At 33.8% G+C, this 16,852-nt stretch overlaps 2 protein-coding genes across 6 annotated transcripts; both read right to left on the reverse strand.

Moving 5' to 3' along the window:
* Window positions 1-75: 75 nt before the first annotated feature.
* On the reverse strand, window positions 76-14,896 carry LOC123685980 (battenin). 5 transcript variants are annotated; one of them, XM_045625877.1, is made up of 8 exons: window positions 14,798-14,896; window positions 3,911-4,092; window positions 2,881-2,999; window positions 2,643-2,801; window positions 2,307-2,444; window positions 2,047-2,242; window positions 1,703-1,993; window positions 76-656 (listed from the first exon to the last, which is right to left on the reverse strand). In XM_045625877.1, exons 2-8 carry the CDS (start codon window positions 4,085-4,087, stop codon window positions 522-524), a joined length of 1,215 nt encoding a protein of 404 aa, XP_045481833.1. In that variant the 5' UTR covers window positions 4,088-4,092; window positions 14,798-14,896; the 3' UTR covers window positions 76-521. The 5 variants fall into 5 exon arrangements, with proteins under 5 accessions (XP_045481833.1, XP_045481831.1, XP_045481835.1 ...); XM_045625875.1 differs by lacking the exon at window positions 14,798-14,896 and adding an exon at window positions 9,993-10,306; XM_045625879.1 differs by lacking the exon at window positions 14,798-14,896 and adding an exon at window positions 9,878-9,896.
* Window positions 14,897-15,209: 313 nt separating this feature from the next.
* On the reverse strand, window positions 15,210-16,460 carry LOC123685981 (U-scoloptoxin(16)-Ssd1a-like). The gene is made up of 3 exons (XM_045625880.1): window positions 16,191-16,460; window positions 15,659-15,779; window positions 15,210-15,387 (listed from the first exon to the last, which is right to left on the reverse strand). The coding sequence occupies exons 1-3, from the start codon at window positions 16,282-16,284 to the stop codon at window positions 15,270-15,272; spliced, it is 333 nt and encodes a 110-aa protein (XP_045481836.1). The 5' UTR covers window positions 16,285-16,460; the 3' UTR covers window positions 15,210-15,269.
* Between the last annotated feature and the right edge of the window lie 392 nt (window positions 16,461-16,852).

The following is a 16,852-nucleotide window of genomic DNA, read 5'->3' on the forward strand; positions in this document are numbered from 1 at the left end:
TATATAGAATATATGAGCATCTGAGATATACTAGGTCTTATGGTGGATGCGTTATTCATTCAAAATGTGGATATGTATAATGAAAAGATTGTTTATTAAAAAAAAATATATTTCACAATAGAAACCTTTATAATTTCATAATAGTAATCACTAAAATTAGGACTGGAGTTTTTTTTATTCCTATTAAAAAATACTACGTTCATTAGTTTGCTAAGACATACATAATCTTGAGCATTGCCTGGAAATTATTTCTTGAGTTTTATATCGAACTCATAACTTCTGAAAAGATGCCAAATCTTCAATGAAGTCCTTGAACGAAGATATCTGGTTGAGTTGAATAAAAAAAAATGAGAAATCGATCGTACAAATAAATTAATTGAGTTATTCCAGTCTTGAATTCGTTTTTCGAAACAAATTTTTCGTATCTTAACTAATTACGAGAGAATATAATATATATACCGGAAAAAATGTCCCGAGTTTGAAATTCAATTTTCGGAATGCCGAATAATACTGATACATTATTATGCACCACTTGGAAGTGGCATATCACAGATTTTGTTATGAGCATATATAGCAAGAACTCCAGCCATGCTGATCCCAATACTATCTGAGAATGAGGTAGCAGCTAGGGAGAATTGTTTATCTTCCTCCTTGGACTGAAAAAAAAAACAAAAAATAGATCAGTATCAAACAAACAACAATTACAAAACCATGGTATAAATTTTATATATAAAGGGTGTTTTTTTTAGAGCTATAGAACTTTAAATTGCAATAAAACAACGATGGATTATTCGATTGACATGAATTTTATTTATCCGTAAGATAATCTTGTGGCATTACATTTTAAATATGATTTCTGGCATATGACCGCCACCGCTGGCTCGGATGTAGTCCAATCTGGACGTCCAATTTTCGATGACTTATTCCAATATTTGTGGCCGTATATCGGCAATAACACGGCGAATGTTGTCTTCCAAATAGTCAAGGGTTTGTGCTTTATCCGCATAGACCAATGACTTTACATAGCCCCGCAGAAAGTAGTCTAGCGGTGTTAAATCACAAGATCTTGAAGGCCAATTCACAGGTCCAAAACGTAAAATTAGGCAGTCACCAAACGTGTCTTTCAATAAATCGATTGTGGCACGAGCTGTGTGGCATGTTGCGCCGTCTTGTTGGAACCACAGCTCCTGGACATAATGGTTGTTCAATTCAGGAATGAAAAAGTTAGTAATCATGGCTCTATACCGATCACCATTGACTGTAACGTTCTGGCCATCATCGTTTTTGAAGAAGTACGGACCAATGATTCCACCAGCCCATAAAGCGCACCAAACAGTCAGTTTTTCTGGATGTAACGGTGTTTCGACATACACTTGAGGATTAGCTTCACTCCAAATGCGGCAGTTTTGTTTGTTGACGTAGCCATTCAACCAGAAGTGCGCTTCATCGCTAATGGACGTAGTGCGCGATACGTATTCCGCACAGAACCATTATCTCCATAATAGAATTTGCAAGCGTTGTTCAGGCGTGAGTCTATTCATGATGAATTGCCAAACCAAACTGGGAAGTGGGAATAAATCACTTGACAGCTGTTAAATCGGTCGCCATCTTGAACAGTAATGCCAACTTAAAGTTATATACCTCGAAAAAAAACACCCTTTATATCCAAATTCATGAGCAGATAATTTGGAATGGAAGTTACCTCTGCAGAAATCCTGTAAAATGTGTTGACATATGCTGCACCTCCCAAAAGGCCTTCCCAAAATGTGAGAGCCAGAATAATCCAAAAGTATGGAATGTAATAATACATAGCTTCTGTTGTGAAGATAACTACATTCAACAGCTGCAGTAAAGAGAATACCCAAATATGTCTGACATGGAATAAATTCACAGATGACCTAGACAAAAATACTCCAATCTGATAATCCACTTGAAGCCAATGATACTGTTTATCAGGATGAACGAAGTCATTTTTGATTTTTATCAACTCGAACTGAAAAAAAAATAAAGATGAAAGTTGAAATATCATATTATCAATTTACTTACAGTTCCTTGATTTATGAAGTACTCGAATAAGTATACAGTACATAAAGGTATGATAAACTTCATTAGGCTTGGTATCTTTTTCACTTTTTTGGAGAAACTTCTCAAAGGGCTATCAACTTCTTCTAAGTTAACTCTCTTTTGGATTTCCACCATTTTCTTGTCTTCATCAGAGGGTCGGGGAAGAATAATCCAGAATCTACAAAAATGATGGATTCATTCAGAATATTTATGAACTGACTAAAATTTGAATTTGATCTTACGAAATTCCCATAGTTATTGGAACAATCAACATGATCAATAATGTGTTCTTCATTCCAAAAGTGTTCAGAATTGTGTATGTTGCTGCACCGATTACTCCAGCACCACCTGTTCCAGAACTCCACGTAGATACAACATTCCTGAAAAATCCAATACCTATATGTTCAAGAAATTATTAAAAAAAAAATTAAAAAAAAAATAAAAATTTTACTCATAAGATTGCTGAAATAATATTTTCACATTTTAAGGATATATGTGGGGTAAGGTAAGGCACTTGGACAAGTGGAAAAGTGATGTCAAAGGAGTAGATAAGGGTCGGCCCTGCGTGTATAACTTACTTGTCATAAAATGCACTGTACTGCAAGAAGGTCACTTCCCCTAAACCAGAGCAGAAGGATGTCAGCACCACTCCTGCTATGGACATGGTTATATTATCACTGAAGGCAACCATGAGGAACCCCGCACCAGCTACTATAATGCACAGACCTACACGAACGCTGAAAATGTTGGAAAATTCTACTTAGGTACAATTTTCACACCATCGAGATATAAGGTTCTAACTTTTATTCTACTTACTGAACAAAAAATGGTATAAAAGGGGCTAACAATTTAACAAACAACGCTGGAAGTATGTCAGCTAACAAAATAGCCCCAGTTGACAAGTGTATACAATCTCTTGCACCTTTCCTCTCGTCCTATAACAAAAAACAGACATTTTGGTTGGAATCTTTCAAATAGTTGGGTGTGCCACGGCTAATTCCACATGTCAATGAATCATGGTGGGAAATAACGTAACTCTACCAAGGTATTGTGGTATTGAAGGAAACGAAAAAGCCGACGAACTTGCGAAAACAGCATCAAGGTTAAGACCTGTTAGTCCTGAGCCATTTTGAGGTCTTGGAAAAGACTAATATGAGCCAGCGGTCCAACAATGGGAGTGGGACTATAGAATAACACTAGTGGTCTTACTCAGGCAAAGGAATTTGAGGTGCTTTCACCGACCTATTTCAAGAAGCTCTTGAAGCTACCACGAGCTGAGCTTCGGGTAATGGTGGGACTGCAGACAAGGCACTGACTTTTCTACTGAATGGGTAAGTCAGCAGATTATATTTGCAGGCCCTGTGGACAGGAGGTAGAAACATAGTGTGCAAATGTCCAGGGTTGACTGGTCTCATATGCGTAAGTAACAACCAAGGCTCCTAAGGATGTCATCGGCTTCGTTAACAGTATCGACGACCTCCTTGGATTTGTATGAATAGGTTGGGTTAAAAACAAAAGATGAATTTGGTCGCAGTTCCCGGAGGGCTAACAGAGCTGCAATGATTCTGATCTATGACAGATCTATGGAGGAGACCTCAACTATAACCCTGCAATAAGAGTTCCAAATGCTAGTGCAAGTGTAAGTGCGCTACGTCACTATTCATCATGATCTAGAGTGCTACCTCTGAAGAATCCTTCTGCAGTAGTAGACGAAGCGTCAGGTGGAAACCCAACTAGACTACCACAAAAAAAAACGAAATTTTCCTTCTCTGCTCATATTTGCACTATCAAGTGCTTCAAAAACTTCATATACACATATGGTATTATTTAATTTAGTGTTACTCACATGACTGTCAGAGTGACTTTTGATAATATCGTCAGCTGCTGTGAGCATCACAACATAACCGAAATTGTTGCATAGTCCAAGGATCCAATAGGCAACCAGCCCTCGCCAATGAGTTGATTTCTTTTTTAAAGGTGTCACTTCATCCACAAGTTCCGTTTGACTCCGAAAGTCCGCCATTGCACCTAAGAAAAAAAAACATAAAATATTCTGACTGAAAAAAATTCACTGGAAACTGCCGAACGAAAAAAAAGTATTCTATCTATTGGGAATCGAACCTGTGGAAACGATATTACTGCCAATGACACATAATCTAGTTTGATGAGATTGTGTTGATGGCAAAACCAATAATTGAATCTAATTGGTAACTGATGGAATTCGAAGCACAATTCATGCAATTTTGCCATTGTTTTTATAGATTTGTGACACGGGTTTTTCAACGATTTCATACTTTAAACGATCCATTACGCTATATTATAATCGCTGTTGATGGTCTGGCTCTCTTGAAGGTAATCAATGAATATTATACCTTGCGCATCCCAGAATATTGATGACATAACCTTGCCAGCTGACTGTTGAGTTCTTCCTCGCTTTTGATTCAGTTCATCGTGTGCAGTCCACTCAGCTGACTGTCGATTGGACTCCGAAGTGAAATGATGAAGCCATGTTTCATCCATTGTCACATATCGACGCAAATATTCAGGTTTATTGCACTCAAACAGCTTCAAACATTGCTCAGATTCATTAACACGTTGTTGCTTTTGATCGATTGTCAGATCGCGCGGCACCCATTTTGCACACAGCTTTCTTATGTACAAATATTCGTGAATGATATGATGTATACGTTCAGATGATATCTTCACAATGTCTGCTATCTCTATCAACTTCACTTTAGAGTCATTCGAAATAATTTTATGAGCTTTTTTGAGTTTTTCCTCGGTGACAGCATCTTTTGAGCGTCCACTGCGTTCTTCTTCTACGGTGCTCATTTCACCACGTTTAAACTTAGCATACCAATCAATGATGATTGATTTTCCTGGTGCAGACCCCGGAAACTCTTCAACAAGCCAAGATTTTGCTTCGATTGTATTTTTCCCTTCAAAAGCAATATTTTATCAGCACACGAAATTCTTTGTTCCATCTTTTTTCAAATAACAAATGTAGCTACACTCACAACGCAATATCTCACAAACTAATGGTCGGACTACAGTCAAATTTTGACACGTATCGTTTGAAGGTTGGTACTAACTAAAAACCATATTGATTTAATACTAGCACCGCCTTATGTGATTCAGACTTTTCAATTTGCCTAATACTCTACGTCTGTTAAGAGTGTGTACAGTTATTCCCGGGACACCCTGTATATCCTATCCATTCCCGAAATATGAAAGGCCAACGTCATGTATGTATACCAATTCGGTGTCATAACCAATAAACTGGTTTTAGGATTCGCTTATTTTAACGGTTGCATCATTCAACTTGATTTTGATTGATACACTTATTTTGCATAATGGTACACATGAGAGTCTACAAAATTGACGGACAGTAGTGATCTGAGGTAGCAAGGGGCTATGAATATTTCATCGGGTCATTTTCCCCTATTTATTATGCAGACAAATTTTCAGTGGACTACACGCAAAACGCATTTGGAATTTTATCAATTCATACTGAGGGGCGTCTACTTGTACCTATCACATCCTCTGACAGATTTGATTTGGCGAAATTTAGATTGATCTCCATATTTCATCTGACAAGTTGCGTTAATGTATATGCCACGGGAAATATGAAGTTTAATTGAAAATGTCTGGCTTTACCGCATCAACGCTTTTTTTCGGATAGGAAAACCAAAAATTAAATTGGTTAATATTTGGCATTTGAACTATGAACCTCTTAATAGTTTATGCCTTATTCAAGGACTGGCTGTATGTGCATCAACCCAATTAATAAAAATTATTTATCAAAAAGATGATAATATAGGTACAATATTAAAAAAAAGAATTTGTATTGAATGAGAATTAATTCTTGGAAACATTGCTGCAGCTTCAAATTCTGTAGAGCGTTTAATTTATCTCAAGTAACATTAGATAATTTACATTATTTATTTATTATTTTCCAGGAACTAGTAGGTATTAGGCCAATTGGAAAGTCCCCAGGCGGTGCTAGTATTAAATCCATATGATTTTTAATTAGTACCAACCTTCAAACGATACGTGACAAAATTTGACAGCAGTCCGACCATTAGTTTGTGAGATATTGCGTTGTGAGTGTAGCTACTTCTGTTATTTGAAAAAATATGGAAAAAAAAGAATTTCTTGTGCTGATAAAATTTTGCTTTTTGATGGAAAATATACAGTTGAAGCAAAATCTTGGCTTGATGAACAGTTTCCGGGGTCTGCACCAGGAAAATCAACCATCATTGATTGGTATGCTAAGTTTAAACGTGGTGAAATGAATGTTCGCTGGGAAGAAATTTAGCGCCAATGAAGAAGTAATCGCCGAAACTGATGCCTATTTTGAAGCGAAAGACAAATCGTACTACAAAAATGGTATCGAAAAGTTGGAAAATCGCTATAATCGCTGTATCGCTCTCGAAGGCAACTATGTTGAATAATAAAATCGAATTTTACCAAAAAAATGTGTTTTACTATTGTAGACCGGGGACTTTTTGATTGGCCTGTTACAGTTCAAATTGGAACATAATTGACATATTGATCTGTTATAAATGGGAAACGATGAAAATTTGTATTTTCATTAAAAATTAACAGATGTTATATATAATTTCATAGTTGAAATTGTGGTTGTTGAAAGGAAATAACAAATTCATGCTGAAAACAGCACCTGATCTGCAGAATATTCAAGTAGGAAATATAAAAAAATACCTATTTTAGTGTCAACAGAAACAAACGAGTTGAAATTTTGCATGCATAACATGCATGCATAACAATGTCAAGCCTCTCGCAAATTTTCATGCTTGGTAGGTAAGTAGTAGCTTAGCATCATCAAAACGTTAAAAAAAATCAAGAGAAAATTCGAAAAAAAAATAGAATAATTTTTTTCTATTCAATTACGTTGTTCATATACTGATAGCTTTCTTCAAGCGGTTTTCAGAGTATCTGATTGTGTTCTTACAAATGAATGCTCAATGAAATTTGGTACCCATATAAAAGATAGATTTGTAATGGCAATATATGTATAGTTATATGCAGTTTTAAAGATAAAGCACTGTATTGTGTTTTCGTTGTATTGTCGCTCTATTTCTTATGTTTGTTGAAGGTGAATTATAATGTTAATCGTTATCGATATCCAAGTGGAAACTTGCGATGTGTTAGTTGAAAATTCCACATAGAAATATTATTATAAATGAATTAACACTTACTACTTCAATCGATATCAAGATAGAAAATTCAGCTTTAACATGGATGACAACGCGTTGCATTTTTAAGTACCTTAATGAATATTTTCATGAATATTCATCACCTCACCTTTGTAACCTTCGCTCAAGATTATTGGCACTAAAGTTTTTTCCTAATCTTCGAGCACCGAAACACATACACTACAAAACTCAAAGTAAATATTCGGAGACACTGTTTGTGTAGCAACGCAGTCGAATCTACCTGGGCTGTACCTTCAACCATAAATCAAAATTTGGGAATGATCGACACAGGTGGACTGGACAATTGTGAACCAGTAACCTCTTCTCGAGATGTTCATAGATAAAAGATCAAGATTAGAAAAAGTTGATTGTTGCGAGAATACGATCAATATCGGAGTTTGGTCAACTGATCACAATTCACAATTACAGGAGCTTAACTGGATTGATAGATTATATTCTGGAATGTTTCAATCATTTTGAAATGTGGTTGGGGAACCTTGGATTTATAGATCTAATTGTTTCGCTGATTCCCATAACACGTGTGGAAAATCAACTTCTGGAATTTCCACTGCATCTAAAACCATTTTCGAAATCTGAATGAATCCCAAGATCGATTTCATCCAACGCTTGCAAGGAAAAAGTAAGTACATTCTGCCGAAATTTGTCCTATATTTAATGACATCCTCATATACTTTATACATATATACATCAATCTAACAAAAAAATTTGGCATTAAACAAAGAAGCTCTAAAAACTCAAATAAGTCATACCTATTCTATGTGATGACAAACGAATTGCGATGACGTCAATTTAAAGTAAACTCCGGTGTCATTAATATTATCATCACTTTGTGTTTAGTTTTTTGCTGCCAATTCCGAAATTTTCTAGAATGAAATAGAAATTTTTTTTCCACAAATTCATTTCTCTATCTTGTCTTTGAAAACGATATTAAATTCCACCCTTATTCAAATATAGTATTAAGAATGTAATGGATCAAAGTATTCTTCTCAATTAAATTATATTCGGTTAATTACTCACGTTAAAACAGTCTTATTTTCATTCCTTTGAGTCTAATATTTTGCTGAAAATTTTATATTTTATTCTAATTAATCAATACAATATTTGAATGTCCGATTTTGTTATTTTGATTCAATGAAAACAAATGCTTTCGTATATGGCAATTGATTTTTATACTTCCAAGTGACGTCACTTGCCTAAAGCTTCTTCTTTCAGTCTTAATTTTCAACTCCTATTTTTTTAGGAATATTTTTTTGAAAATATTCACTTTCTTCATTGAACGGAAGTGAATAATTCTTTTACATAATAGCCCATTTTTGGATATTGTATTTGTTGTCTCCCTAGATTCCAATGTTATTTTTTTTATCTTACTAATTCTGAAGTGCTCTCTCTTTATGTTATATCAGTCGATAGATTGGGTATGTATGATGTGACTAATCTTCCAATTGTTCAATTATGTTCTTCGAGCACACAATAACAGATTCATTATTGTTTTGATTATTGAAATGATACCGACAACAATTGAATTATTATATGAGTATTATTGCAAAAAATGCAATTAGTCAATATTTCTTAAGATAAGGTAAATGATATTGAATTCTCCTCAAAGAATAACATTTTATACCTGTCATCCAATATTTCATAAGCTCAAGAAAATCAGAGATAAAAGGAATTTCGAAAGATCATTATTCGGCAGAATATCATTAATGATAATGATGAATATTTTATGACTTTTTTTATATTTCGACAAATAACTATGAAATTACTTTTCAAAGCATAATGAACTTCATAAAATATTTATGTCCCCCTATGAAGAATTGCTGCAAGAATAATTTCAATGATTTTTATTTCAAAATTGAAAAATTGAGATAAATGTTCAATTTCTGTTAAACCTACTCACATTTTTTTGTATTTTCACTCATTTATGAATTGTAAAACTGTATCAGCGTGGAAGTTTGCATTATTAATGAAATGATGTGGTAATTAGAGTATTAAAAGGCATTATAATGAAAGATAAAAATATCTGACCATGCAAATTTTAATCTTACTCTACTAAGATTAGATTTGATTCCGTAATCTAGAATTATTTGGAAATTCAAAAGATAATTGTAATTAAAGCGTAATATGCATATACTATCATTATTATATACCTAGTAACCTTCAGTTCCTCAGTGTGACAGTTGATAAAAATTATCACATATAAGGTTTTCCCAGTTTACAACTACATGAAATATTGACTTTAATCGACCAAAGCCTTAAAATTTATTCACCATTTCTTGGGAATTATCTCAAACAGCAATTATATCAATATTTTGTTCTCAGAGAAATGTCCAATGAAAATATTGTAGAATTGATGAAACATTGATAAATGAGTTCTCAGTTCTAGGTAAAACCAAAAGGAATAATATGTTCCCCAGTATTTTGGATTTGAATGAAAAATGAAGAATTTAATAATTTGAGAATTCAAATACTGCAAATAATTGAGTACTGTTTCTTTTATATATAAATTCAGATTTTGTAAAATTTTCATGAAAATATGCTGTATTATTACTAATATAGCAATTTTTATCGAGTTTTACCTTTAGGATATCCATATCACCAAAAGTCTACACCGAATTATTTATTACATATTTTTCAAAGAACACTTTCTGACCCACATCTACTATTTATACAAATTTAAGAGTTTAAACTCACCTCTTTCATGTTGCAGAATAGAACTATATCCAATCATTTGAAATTCCAAGGACAAAATCGAGCGTTGATAACAGTCACTGAATTTTTATCTTTTTTTTTACGATGGGACGTACTTTTCGCTTTCAATTGAAAGCACACAGAATATACAAATTGTAAACAGATCGGTATTTACAATTGGTTTATTATTTCTAATATTTTTTTCTGAATATCAGTCTTTTTTAGTTATCTATTCAAAGAAATTTTCAAATTATTACTTATGTTTTTATGAATGAATAACAAGAGGTGAATGGTTAACAAAGCAGCCTATATGGTCAACTAGGACTGGCTGATGCTACAAGCACAGTCGAATTATTGAATTATGAATAGAGCAAACCGAAAGTCTATTTGTGGGTAATGGGTTCTGGCTTGGACAATGATACAAATTCGATAACTTCATGGGATATTAACGGTGTTGCCAACATCGGCATTGTCTGATACATTTTGAAAAACACTGCAATTTTACACAATGGGTTCATTATTTTACCTTATCTCATTTCCAAGCTCTTTATTCTATGGTTTATTTTATGCAATATAGCAAATAGAACTTGAATTTCTACATTGTTATCAAGTACTGGTACTTAATACAACATATTTCTTCAAAGTCCTAGCCTCAATAGTTACGGAGTCATAAAAAATAATTTCCACAAATATGTTATATACACACAGACAACCTACAAAATCTCAACGATGTTTGTTGTTCATTTTCATTTTGAAACCTTTGGCCGACTTTAGGAATTATTTTTTTTAATTGTAGCTTGATTCATTGCAAACATAACTGTTCTAAAGCCGTCCTCAATTACATGGTTTTTTGTTATATACAGGAAAAAAAGGAAAGGTAAGGTTTTATTCAGAACACTATCCCACCCCTAAACAGTAACATAGATCCGCCACTGCCTAGAACTTAGAACAAGTGCGCGAAAAGGACTGGATTATGAGAGAAACTTTGTATTCCGAATTTTAAAGTTTTTCCAAATATATCCTCATTGTAGGATCATAGTAACTTCATGATAAAAAACTGATGATTCAATTGAAAACGATAGAGAAATTATGTTAATTTTCTAATCGAACGTTTGCGATGTACGAAGTTCAATTTGAAATACAGTCAGCAAAATCAATATCTGTTTCGAATTATTAAATCATCAATCAAGATCATTTAATTTTTTAATATAAAAAGCAGTTACATATGGATCGAATTCTTTTCTTTTTAAATTTCTCGAAGTGTTCACAAAAATAATCACTTTGATAACATAATTTAAAAATTTCTGAAAGTCGTTACTGCGTTCCATAATTGAATTGCATAACCACCTACTGATTGTTCTTTAAATGGATAGGAAAAAATATCTCATAAGAATCAACGCTTAAATCGGAATCTTTGATCTTGAAAACTCTAAAAAACAGAAAAATATGTTCCAAATCATATGTTCCGAACTTTTGTGTTTGGATGTGATTTTCGTGTGGAGGAACTTCGAACACCAAATTCGAACGAATTTGGTGTTCGAACTCTGTATCAGGAACACATGAGACCGAGAAGGTATATGAGGAGCAGGAGTACTTGCCCCTGATTTAGGTTGCCTGTGCATATTTCTCAAGGGGCACTCCGGAGTGCCCTGGATATCTCCTCATTCATCATATGTTCCTGATACGAATTTTTGTGTTTGGATATGATTTTATTGTGTGAAATGGGTGAATTCGAACGAAACAACAAGAATTTGGTGTACGGATTTTGTATCAGGAACACATGAGACCGAGAAGGTATATCAGGAGCAGGAGTACTTGCCCCTGATTTTCGTTCAGCAAGCAACAAATAATACTTCACATTGTATTTTAGGTTGCCTGTGCATATTTCTCAAGGGGCACTCCGGAGTGCCCCGGATATCTTCTTATTCATCATATGTTCCTGATACGAATTTTTGTGTTCGGATATGATTTTCTTGTGTGAAATGAGTAAATTCGAACGAAACAACAAGAATTTGGTGTACGAATTTTGTATCAGGAACACATGAGACCGAGAAGGTATATCAGGAGCAGGATTACTTGCCCCTGATTTTCGTTCAGCAAGCAACATATAATACTTCACATTGTATTTTAGGTTGCCTGTGCATATTCCTTAAGGGGCACTCCGGAGTGCCCCGGATATCTCCTAATTCATCATATGTTCCAGATACGAATTTTTGTGTTCGGATATGATTTTCTTGTGTGAAATGAGTAAATTCGAACGAAACAACAAGAATTTGGTGTACGAATTTTGTATCAGGAACACATGAGACCGAGAAGGTATATCAGGAGCAGGAGTACTTGCCCCTGATTTTCGTTCAGCAAGCAACATATAATACTTCACATTGTATTTTAGGTTGCCTGTGCATATTCCTTAAGGGGCACTCCGGAGTGCCCCGGATATCTCCTAATTCATCATATGTTCCTGATACGAATTTTTGTGTTCGGATATGATTTTCTTGTGTGAAATGAGTAAATTCGAACGAAACAACAAGAATTTGGTGTACGAATTTTGTATCAGGAACACATGAGACCGAGAAGGTATATCAGGAGCAGGAGTACTTGCCCCTGATTTTCGTTCAGCAAGCAACATATAATACTTCACATTGTATTTTAGGTTGCCTGTGCATATTCCTTAAGGGGCACTCCGTAGTGCCCTGGATATCTCCTAATTCATCATATGTTCCTGATACGAATTTTTGTGTTCGGATATGATTTTCTTGTGTGAAATGGGTAAATTCGAACGAAACAACAAGAATTTGGTGTACGAATTTTGTATCAGGAACACATGAGACCGAGAAGGTATATCAGGAGCAGGAGTACTCGCCCCTGATTTTCGTTCAGCAAGCAACATATAATACTTCACATTGTATTTTAGGTTGCCTGTGCATATTTCTTAAGGGGCACTCCGGAGTGCCCCGGATATCTCCTCATTCATCATATGTTCCTGATACGAATTTTTGTGTTCGGATATGATTTTCTTGTGTGAAATGGGTAAATTCGAACGAAACAACAAGAATTTGGTGTACGAATTTTGTATCAGGAACACATGAGACCGAGAAGGTATATCAGGAGCAGGAGTACTCGCCCCTGATTTTCGTTCAGCAAGCAACATATAATACTTCACATTGTATTTTAGGTTGCCTGTGCATATTTCTTAAGGGGCACTCCGGAGTGCCCCGGATATCTCCTCATTCATCATATGTTCCTGATACGAATTTTTGTGTTTGAATATGATTTTCTTGTGTGAAATGGGTAAATTCGAACGAAGAACCAAAAATTTGGTGTTCGAATTTTGGTGGCCTAGAAAAGATCTACGACCCGGATTTCTCTTCATTCTCAATATGTTCCTGAATATGTGAATGTGATTTTCTTGTGTGAATTGGATAAATTCGAACAGAAATTTTGAAGATTTTAGGAATGGGACATTCCAGTCACACAAAAGTGTGCTTTTCACGTGTACAATTTTTTTTTATCCGAATTCGATACTTACTTCGGAATCGGAAGGTCATTTCAAAATACTGTGAAATGTTCGAATTTTTCGGAACACCATGCCTATAAATTGATATTTTCGGAAAAATTGGCTGGAAAATTTGAGAGAAGATCATCAGCATCTGCAATAAGTTCCCTCCTAAAAAGTCTTAACTACAATATCTTTTGAAGGGACCTGATCAAGTATTTTAGTACCGATAAATCAGAATTCTTATGAATTATAGAAAACGAATTATCATTTTGAATGTATGCAGTTAGACTCAATACAGAGGCGATGGCACATCAATTATATCAGTTTTACTCAAAATTTCCAAAAATTCAATTCAGTAGAAAATTGGCCTGTAGTCTATCTATACGCAATTTACTGAACTGAATCTTGTAGCAGCCATCCACGAGAAGAATCCTGTAAAGAGTAGATCGCTGCCAAATCTAGTTTTCAGCTATCCCCCCTAGATGTCATCACATAGTCGAATCCTAAAAAAAGCTGCTGGATGCGCTACATTTAAGCATATACGCCAAAAAAGGCAGACAGAGAAAATTTTTAAATCTGCTGTTTGGTGTAGGGGAATCTAATGTTTGTAAAATGGGTATGCATAGATTTAAATGTACTTAAATTAAGTGCAGAACTGTGTTTTTAATGTGTAAAGAAAATTTCACCTGGAAATCGATATCCAGTTCGAAATCTACGAGCTCGAAAACCTCTGTAAACATTAAAATACATACTTCGAGTTTTTTAGGAGAAAACCTCATTGTCTATATGAAATAATGGTCCTCTAAATGTGAACAGAAATTTTTCTACTTAAAATCCATATCGACTTCGGTATCTCTGTACTCAAAAACCCCTCAAAATATGCTTATATTTTAACAGCCTATTTATTTTTAAAAAATCAGGACTGTAACACGTTGTTTTGCTTGCCTAGTATTTTTTTTCTATAAATAATGTTTTATCAAAACACGAAACACGTTTTTGTCCATTCTCCAAACAACATCCAATGTATATGACTTAACTCTATGTCCCGAAATTTTAGTACGCATCTTTTAAAGTATGGTTCTAAATTCTAACGAATAAAAGAATGTGGTATGACGCTGGCGGTACCATCTCTGCGCCAGGCCCAGGGCTCATTGAGTGACAATGAAAGTTAATTATTATCATAATAATAAGCCTTTAAAACATTGCTAGTTCCTTAATATGAAATAAGAAGTGTATGTGTGTAATTACAGAATGAAGTTTGGATTCATTCGAAAATTAGAAAAAATGATATACCTAATCAAATACTCACTCGAAATAATAAAAAAAAAACACTGAAATTTTCAATTTTCTTTGTTAGAGAAACTGGATGAAATATTTAGCTGTTAATCTACAGTATAACTGATAAAGTCACTTCACTTAAATCTAATATCAATGATATCTGGGTCATTGACAACAATCAATACCTTGGGAATTCTTTTTTGATTTTTCAACGTGACTAGATTTCAAAATAATTGTTTCTTCATTGTACCAGAACAAAATTTGGCATCCAAAGGGATATCCACTTTATAGAGGCAATTTAGCAATTTATTGATGGCATTATAAAGAATAAAAATATACATTAGGTCATTTATATCAAATGTGGTCGTAACAAACCCTTTATAAAAAAAAAACTCATGAAATTACGAAAAATTATAGTGAACATTGAAATAATTCAAGAGGTATTATCATTATATTTTAATATTCAACACCTGATACATATTCAAAAGAAAAACCTATTGCGTTCAATTTTTTTGTCCAGATTTTTTGGGACATTGGATTTCGAAGCAACAATCTGGATATGGCTTTGATAGATCACCTTTGTCCACTTTACAAGGTGGCTCGACATTGACTACAATACACCTGTGAAGTAAAAAATAAATGAATACAGTAATAGCATCATTAGTTTTGGAAAATAATTAATTACTTTTTTCTTATTGGAAAAAGATCCAAATTGTGAAAGCGGATAATTCTATATCAATAAACCTAGAATTTTATCTATGGATAGAAAATCCAAGATTGAAAGATTATTTGATTTTTTTGGAATATTGAAATAAAAATTTATTTTCCATTTTTTCTTTTTCGAGAATATCGGATAATAATCATTTATGATGTTTTCGAATAAAAAAAATACCCAGTTATGGAGTATGAGCCGTTCTGTTCACAAGATACTTCAGCACATTGTTTTGGCAATCTCATAGTTCTCCCAGAGGCAATATAACCAATATCTTCAACCCAGCATTCATTTGGATGACCTGAAAAAAACAATAACACATCTGACATCTTTGTTAAAGTTTTAGAACTCGCAAATATATACTTTTAAACGTTTCTTGTTTAAGATTACAATCGACAAAATGAATCGGAGAATACTAATATGAATCATGAAAAATAGCGATGAAATCGAGATCGAATAATAAAATAAATTATATATAGAAAGGGTAGAAAAAATATAGTGTAATCTATTAAATACAAAATTGTGTCGATACTGTTAAAATCTTCATTGAGCAAGGGGGCATTAAAATTGATTCTGCTGCAGGGAGCTTCAATTCTCACTACGCCATTGACTAGTGCATTTTCAACATTGAACTGTCATGTACTTAGGGATATTTGAAGGCGTAGTAAAAATATTTTTTAATTTCGAATCAGAATAATTCAAGCAAATGTACCTTTCATTTTTTCACTATCAGTTTGACCCCTTGCAACCCATGCATGAGCAAAAGTTGATAGGCACAAGAAAAAAAATAGAAATAGCACTTTCATCTCGAAGATTTCACTGCAGAATGTACATCCAGCGTTCGGTTATTTTTATATCAAGTTGAAGAGTAGGATAGGATGAAATGAGATGGACAAGCATAAGTAGAAAACATCTTAAATTCGTCTTAATAATTAACATACTGGTAAATCCGCAAAACTAATAGCAACATAAGATCTGCTTCACAATAATTGGTAATTGATCAAGGCGAGAAGAATCGTTTGTCATAATATCTCATTTAGGATGATTATTACATCATATATTATATTCGGAAGATAAAACGTTAAACGTTAAAATTACATGGTGTTCTGTTTGAAAACATCAAGGCAAATAGAGGGATTTTTTTATGACTGCTGTCATAAAAATTTGGACCACTCCTTAAAGTAATGAATAATGAAATCTCAGATATTAACGATTACCTGTATACTATACAGGGGAGCCGTGCACTATACCTACCTCCAGTTGGGAAAGCTATAGAAATCTAATTATTTATAATTACCTTAATGTTTTAGCAATATGTAATGAAAAAATTTTCGGTCAACAGGATGCTCAGTTTTTTCAATTAGCAGCCTATTT

The sequence above is a fragment of the Harmonia axyridis genome, chromosome X (assembly GCF_914767665.1).
Source record: "Harmonia axyridis chromosome X, icHarAxyr1.1, whole genome shotgun sequence".
Taxonomy (NCBI): Eukaryota; Metazoa; Arthropoda; class Insecta; order Coleoptera; family Coccinellidae; genus Harmonia; species Harmonia axyridis.

Coding starts and splice junctions, on each gene's coding strand:
- LOC123685980 (XM_045625875.1), bottom strand. CDS start 10,029: ATGATTGGATATAGTTCTATTCTGCAACATGAAAGAG. Junction 3,000..3,910: donor AAAGTCACTCTGACAGTCAT/GTGAGTAACACT, acceptor TTTTTGTTATAG/GACGAGAGGAAAGGTGCAAG. Junction 2,802..2,880: donor TTTATACCATTTTTTGTTCA/GTAAGTAGAATA, acceptor CAACATTTTCAG/CGTTCGTGTAGGTCTGTGCA.
- LOC123685981 (XM_045625880.1), bottom strand. CDS start 16,284: ATGAAAGTGCTATTTCTATTTTTTTTCTTGTGCCTATCAACTTTTGCT. Junction 15,780..16,190: donor TGATAGTGAAAAAATGAAAG/GTACATTTGCTT, acceptor TGTTTTTTTCAG/GTCATCCAAATGAATGCTGG. Junction 15,388..15,658: donor GGCTCATACTCCATAACTGG/GTATTTTTTTTA, acceptor TTTACTTCACAG/GTGTATTGTAGTCAATGTCG.